The 7773-nt window shown below is 46.7% G+C and overlaps 1 protein-coding gene across 1 annotated transcript in view; it reads right to left on the bottom strand.

Annotated features, from left to right (window-relative positions):
* TXNDC5 (thioredoxin domain containing 5 (endoplasmic reticulum)) overlaps nt 1–7773 on the bottom strand; it is a 35420-nt gene that overhangs the window by 24382 nt on the left and 3265 nt on the right. Inside the window, exon 3 of the mRNA XM_008590330.1 lies at nt 3598–3775. Coding sequence (XP_008588552.1) covers nt 3598–3775 — 178 coding nt within the window. The remainder of the gene's footprint in view (nt 1–3597; nt 3776–7773) is intronic.

Here is a 7773-nt window from a genome sequence, read left to right as displayed (position 1 = left end):
CCCAAAGGCCCCACCTCCTAATACTATCACATTAGGGGTTAGGATTTCAACATATGAATTTTGGGGGGACACAAATATTCAGTCCATAGCAAATAGCTAACTCCTTTTACAATGAAGCCTTTGAATCGAAGGCCTTGAAATGAAGTCTCATAGGTATACAAAAAACCCAGTACATTGGCTAGATCAGGCATTTCAATTGAAATGGACATACTGGCCTTACCAAAAACCTTAGGTCACGTGATGGGGCTTAGATCAGGTCCCTAACGTGACTCCAATGAAGAACATATGCCAGCTTCCTCAGTAGCTTATACTTTCATACAACCACGACACAAAGCCAGGATCTAACTAGATTTGGCCAGCACACCTGTTACATGAAGTCCAACACCATAAGAACGCAAGGTCTGCTCAAGGTAGATCACAGGTGGACCCTCAAAATATCAGATAGGACCAGGGGTGATCAAATTTGTTCCTTATTTCTTTGCTAAAGTTAAAATCCATTAAGACCTAGCCTGTGATTTTTCTGATTGGGTATGCACTGAGCAAAATAAACATTTTTTTTTTAAGAACCTCTTCTTCTTGGACTGAAAATCTTTCTAACCTGCCCAACTCAGAGCTTCTTCCACACAACTGGGTGGCTGAAAAAATAAGCTCATAGAGCCCAGGGATAGAACTGAAGTTCCCATTACAGACCTTCCAGTTGGTCTGGGACATCTGACTTCAATTCTAAGTAGCTGGGGGACAGAGGGTGAAGGAGATGGGGCTTCAGGGTATAGCCCAAAGCACTGCCCCAGACTTTTCTGCAATCACTAAACCTCCACATGAGCAAATATCCTGCTGATTTGCTTCTCTTTCAAGGAGACTGCAGGGAAGAAAATTCCCTCTTAGGTGAAGAAAACAGCATGACAAAAGTTCTACTCCTATAGATGGTGTTATGGGTTAAATTGCCCCCCCCTCCAAAAAGATCTGCTGAAGTCCTAAGGCCCAACTTCAGAATGTGACTTTATCCCGTTAAGACTGGTGGCCTTCTAAAAATAGGATATCTGGACACAGAGATACACACATGGAGCAGGCTGCATGAACATGGAGGATTGGAGTGATGCACCTACAAGCCAAGGAACACCACAGCTGGCCAGCAAACCATCGGAAGCCAGGAAGAGGCAAGGAAGGATTCCCCAACAGGTTTCAGAGGGAACACAGCCCCGCCGACCCTTGATTTCAGACTTCTAGCCTCCAGGACTGTAGGATAACACATTTCTGTTATTTTCAGCCACCCAGTTGTGTGGTACTTTGCTAAAGCAGCCCTGGGGAACTAACACAGATGGTTTCCCTCCTTCAGTCCTGCCCCTGCTCATGGTTTCCCAGACATAATCACCCTTTACTGTCTCAACTGGAAGACCTCAAAACATTTTCCTGAGCACAGTCAGCCACCTCTAGGGGCTCCCTCCCTCTCCAATCCTTTACTCCAGTTAAATGTGCCAGGGGAAGGATGACATAACAGCTAATATACTGCAACACCCCCAAGCTCAGGCATTTATATCCATCATCTGATTCAGGCCTCATGAGGACTCCGTGAGATGGGCACTGCTTTAGAGGAAGTAAAAGCTCATACGACTAAAGCTATGAATGGCGCTGTGCGACCACATTTTACACAGCACACTCCGCCTCCTGCATTCCATGGGAAAAGATCTGTTCTTAGGAACTTGCACAGGGCTGTGATGGTCACAGAGGCTCCTTCCCAAACCACGTTCGGCATAGTGTGGTCTCATTTTCATTCTTTTCAACAACACAAAACCGGTGCTTGGTTTACTTGGGGAGGCCAGACCTTCTAAATAAAAATCAGGACACATGATCCAACACAGATCTTTCAGTTTGTGAATTGCATCTATGGAGTAACTGATGCTATAGGCAGGTAGCTCTTACGACCAAGTCCAGGTGGAAACCTTTACTTCCCTCTCTTAGCCCTTTACAGCGGAGTTTCACCATACCTGTGGCATGGTTTGTGGCAAACACAGCCTCGTGGCCACAGACAGTCAGCAGTTTAAGAGTGGACAGACACCACAGCCAACCCATCTCTGCTGCCCTTGTGTGTCATCCTGAACAGGCTCTCAACAGGTAAGCAATTTACCTCTTCCTCCTCGTCCCACTACTCACCACTGCTTGTTTGGATGCTCTTGATCCAGGCTTTAAAGGCAACGCTGTGAAGCACAGGACAGCAAATGCCTTTAAGTAGGTACATATGTAGGCAGTTTTACCTCTATTGGTCTGATGTGATGTAGACTCAAATTAGTACACTTAGATTGCAAGGAGTCACCAAAGACCAAGAGCCCCAGAGCCCTTTATGGAAATGCCAAATTTCCAAATATTAGGGGAAATCCCAACATTTACCAGGTGTGCTCAGACTGGTGTTTGCACACATATTATTCTATTTACCTCCCATACGCAGTGTTACAGGGGTGGGGTGGGTATCACCACCCTACTTAGACTCTGAGGTCAAAGGATGTGGCTGGAGCTGCACGGTAAGTAAACGGTAGAGCTGGGATTCAATGGTGGCTTCCGAAAGGGTCAAACCCATGGTTCCTAACACTTTTCCACACTGCTTCTCAGGTGTGAAGATGAGCTCAGACTTTATACCCAATCAATGGCCTCCTACATTCTCAATAGAGCAATGAATTACAAAGAATTCACTTCATTCCTCAATTGAAACATATTTAGGGAGTTGTCGTGGCCAACCCTCCCCACCTTCTTTGGAAATAGCACTTTCCCTTTTTTAGAGAACTGCTTTTCCCTCCAACACTTGCCACGTGGTCTGAATGGGGATGAAGTCTTCCTAAAAGATTCTGCGTCCCCGGCCACAGCGACCATTCCTGGAATGTACACTCCGTCCCAGCAGGGCCAATCAAAGTCCTTCCACGGGAGGAGAGAGGCAGAGCTGGAAAGTTGTCACCTCAAGGGAGACACAGTAGAAAGAGACCCCCAAGCTCCTGGAGCTGAGTCTCAGAGCTGCCCCCACAGCCTTTTAACTAATCTCCTTTTGCTTAATAAGACAGTTTGAATTTCTGTTTCTTCTAACCAAAAAAACTCTTTACTGTCAAGAGAGTAAGTAGTACCACTTGTCAGAATTCCTGTACTCTGGTTCATTACCTTTTTTCCCAACAGAAACAGCCCTTGTGCTGGTCACACGGGAAATTACTCTAGGAAGAGTGTTTAAGAATAATACGGTCACCAAAAATTCAAACCAAAATTGATGACAAGTCTGTGTGCGCTGTGTGAAGTGTACTGGTGAACTCCAAATGCAGCAGGGTCTCACGGAGACCACCAGTTTTGTCTTGCAAACACATTCTCTTATAAACTGGAAAACCCAACATTGATTAAATTAGAGGCTTTTTGCAAACAAAGCACAAAAGGCATCTAAAATAGACACAGCATTAAATATAATTTTTCCCTAACAACAGGGCCTGCCTGCTTACATTTACCATCTCTTCACTCCTCGAATCTACAAAGGAAGTTACTGAAGTTTTCACTTGGGACTTCCTTGGGCTGAATGTCGCTGGTAACATGTGGAGGGTTGGGAGGCGTGTACCCTTCCTTTCCACTTACGTGGGGTATCCTCGCACCCCCTGGGCTGAGCACACCTCTGAGTTGGCCGTGCAGTCCACTTTAGCCACGTAGACCTTGGCATCCTCCACGCTGTTGTATTTGTCCCCCAGGTCATTCCAAGTTGGCTGCAGCCGCTGGCAGTGTCCACACCTGTGACGAGGCGAGAGTAGCAAGCATGCTGAGTGACAGGTCACGGGGTGTCTAGCCCACCTCTTCAGCCCTTTCCACAGGGTAATGGGCTCTCGATCCTTTCTTTGCGCTGCAGTAGATGGGGAGCCCACAGTTTCTCCAGGACCTCACTCTTCTGCTTGAGCCCCTCCAGAGAGTCCCCACATGGCTCTCAGCATTAAAATGAAACTTAACAAGGCATTGTTCAGAGCCTCCTTGATCCAACCCCTGCTGGCCTCCCATTCAGCCTCTTTACCAAAACTCACTCACCCTCCCGTGGCGTTTGCAGGGTTCCGAAAGCGCCGGCTGGCTCACCCCTGACACTAGGCCCACGCACTCTCTGACCCTTCCTCCCTAGCCTCCTCCTGGCTAACTCCTGTTTGCCCTTCAGGTTTCATGTGGAAGTTACTTCCTCCAGCAAATCTGCCCTGATTCCCAGCTGCCTGCTGCCCATTCTCGTCTCCTCATCTTCTGGAAAGCTCCCTGCTCCCCCTCTTTGGCAGCAGCTTAGCACTTCTTGCTGTAATTGCTCCTTTACTGTTACGTCTCCTCCACTATAAAACCAAATGTCCACAAATACAAAGCCACCTCAAAATTAAATCCACTTGGCATTTTCTCCAATGAGAAGCTAAGAAAAAAAAAAGTTTGTGGCCACCCAAACTTCTACGGCTGATACAATCAAATGTCTATTTATAATACCCATTGCATAAATTTAGCTATAAACAAATATTTTTAAGTCACCTATCATGTAAATAATACATTAATGCAGGATTACCCCGTCGTGGTTTGTGGCCACCCAAACTTCTACGGCTGATACAATCAAATGTCTATTTATAATACCCATTGCATAAATTTAGCTATATACAAATATTTTTAAGTCACCTATCATGTAAATAATACATTAATGCAGGATTACCCCGTCGTGCCATCCTTCACATCTCCCAACAGCATCCGCACCTTTCCCGTCACTGATCCACTCTGTCCCACAGCCGACCATCACCTTGCACTGTCTCAGCTGTCTGCAGTGCCATATTTGAATCTTGTATGAGACAACACTGGAAACCTTATCCCAAGCTTCAAGCACAATCACAAACATTATAGCACGTGGGTTTTTTCCTTTTTTTCACTTCTCTGGTAAGTGCGTATTCATGTCTAAAATGTCACTTGCTGTACTGCTTTTTAAAGTGATATTTTTTAAAAAATGTTTGTTTACAAGAACACCCAAGATTATACTTGAGAGTTCTTCCTGAAAAAAATTTCTCAATAAAATCTGTGTTAAATCTCCTAGCCTCTTTCCTTTTCTGACAGCTGACCTCAAAAATAAGCATCAAAATTAGGTAGCACCAGAAAAGTTTGCTTTAAGCTAATGTGCCTTCCCTACGCAGCACATTCTCAGCCACCTAAGAGAACCCGTTTTATGAGACCCAAATACAATATGATTCCCTTTTTTCTGGAAGGTAATTGTGAGGGAAACCCAGTGTTACATTAAATACATATGGTGTAAGTGCCATGAAGGCAAGCACTGACTTTCGCTCCTGCCTCCCCTGTACTTAGCACATGCTTGGCATATGCTAAGTGCCTGGCAATCTTTTAGCTGAATGAATGAAAAAAAGCACAGCGTGACTGCACGTGTGAATGTTTGCTCCTCAGTCAGCCTCGGTTCCAGCATGCTCCTTCTCATGGCGCCAGCATCTTACCACATCAATACGACCCTGCTGTCTAAAGAGGCAGATCTGACAACTAGTCCACTTGGTACTTAACCAAAGAGCTAGTCCATTTGGTACATAACCAAAGAAGCCATGAGCTGTTCTAATGCTGGGGGAAAACCTGGCTGTGAGGACTTACTGGGTGACTGTGGGGTGGTCTCCAACAAGGCTCCTTCCCAAGGGACTTTCAGGGGCTCTAGGGGAATTGGGTCAGACATGCTTATTTTAGAACTTTGGAACTCCTCTACATCCTTGCCAGGTCAACACAAGATTACATTGCGAATAAGAAGAAAGAACAAGTTCATTATGCACTAAATCAAACAGACTGTCCTGTGTCATCACCAAACTGGGGTGCCTCTCCCTCTCCTGGTAGCTGTGATGGGTCCACAGGTGCCATTTGGTCGGCACTTCTAATTTGGGGCCCTTGTGGCTACAGCACACACCTCCGAGATAGCCAGGTGCATGTGGAAGCAATGGCCAAGCAACACAGCAAAGCCCCTGGGTCCTAATCTTGACCTCACCTCACTGGCACTAGGTTCACTGTGACCTGCAACATTAAGTCACAATTTCTGACCACAGAGAAACTGTGATGTTGCCACAAAATCTACAGCAGGAAAACCCTACAGCTGCCAATTTCAGAGCAAAAATACACAGATCAATGTTTTCATTACATGGTGACCCTAACTGACCCCCCAATCGCACACAGACTTCCAACCTAGATGCTCCAACTGGAAAGAGAGGTAGCGCAGAGGGCAGCCTACAGCATACTCTATCCAAGCTCCAAACTGCTCTTAGAAGTCTAACTTTTAAATGCCATCATAGAAACTCACGCATCTCTATTTAAACATTTGTAGCAGACTACGAAGACCCAAACAAATAAAAACTTAAGGTTAAGTTAGTTTTTCCGGGAACATCCACCTAAATGTGTAGAAGCCACAAAACAACGAATAAGGAATTTACTTAATACCAAGTGCTCAGACTTGCCAGTCTTCTCAGTCCAGGACTAGCTGGTATTTATTGCAGACTCCAAAATTAAAACTCCACTGGCACTGCAGGGACTAATTGCATCTACATGTCAATTTTTCTCAAAAGAAAAAAAGGAAAGCCAACAGATTTATTCCACTGAAATAGGCTCCAATTAAATAGTGTATTCAATTAGATAGCACACAGAATATTCCCGCACAGAGTAACTATTAACATTGACTGCCTGTTTTAGGCTACAAAGTATTTTCTGTACCACTGGTAGTTCTAAAAATTCAAGTCAGTTGGTCCTAGGGAACCTGGAACACAATGTATTCCATACATTCTTTGGTAAGCAGTGATGGCTGTGACTCAGACTCAGTTGATTAAACTCCAAATGAGCTGAAACACAGTAATAGCCTGAATATGGGGTTAAGAGAAAAAAGTTCCTCCCACTTGGAAAGGCACAATTTCTGAATAGGCCATTTTTCTCAGGTACCTTTTCCCTACTCCTTCCTACGTCCCTCTCCCAAACGAGCCCCTCCAGAGCTCTTGGGCCATCCCCACATCTCACCCTACCTTATGCCCTAAAACGATGGCTTTCTGCTCATGAGAATTTCCCTACCTCAGGGCATCTAGGCCTGAACGCTGCAAGTACTTGAGCAAATGACAGGAATCCCTGTTTAGGATAATTCTCAGGGCAGGGATCTCTCAGGCCAGCGGCGAGGCCCACACTAAAGCCCCAGTCACAGAACCAAAGCAGGAGGGTTTATGTGTTCAACGGGGTGACTTTTGCCATCTCACACTTTCCAAATGACCTGGCCCCGGGACACCAGAGAGGAGGAGGTGACAAAGGACAGCCTCGAGTTGAGGTCCCTGGGCTCCGGTCACCAATAGCACAGCTCACATCCACTCCGAGCTGCGGAGGGGTGCCCAGCACGTACAGGAACCTTCCTCTGCCTGGACCTTCTCATCCCACCCCGCAAAACACGCACAGTGTGGAAAATCACAACTTCCTGAGTTTCCAATTTTTAATTAAAGCCTCACGAAAGTGATGCCCGACATCTAAGTATCCAGCGCCAACTCCTGTCGCCTGCGGCCAGCAGGAAGGACCCCGCTGGCGAGTGCACGTGGCCCACCGGGTCCTGGCCACTGGTAGGCCGCTGCGTCCACAGGAAGTTTGGGGCGCAGGGCAGGGGATACGAGGGGCGACGTCTCGGTCCAGCTGTCCTAAAGGGCGACGACCCCGCTCGCCCTCCCTCGGTTCCGAGGTGGGAGGGGGAGAACAGGGAGCGCGGGGCAGGGGCGGGCGGCCTTTTCCCGGCTCTCCCCTCGGGGACCG

Source organism: Galeopterus variegatus, unplaced genomic scaffold, assembly GCF_000696425.1.
Source record: "Galeopterus variegatus unplaced genomic scaffold, G_variegatus-3.0.2 Scaffold6000, whole genome shotgun sequence".
Taxonomy (NCBI): Eukaryota; Metazoa; Chordata; class Mammalia; order Dermoptera; family Cynocephalidae; genus Galeopterus; species Galeopterus variegatus.
The sequence above is the reverse complement of the archived record's forward strand: the minus strand, read 5'-3'. Positions and strand labels throughout refer to the sequence as shown.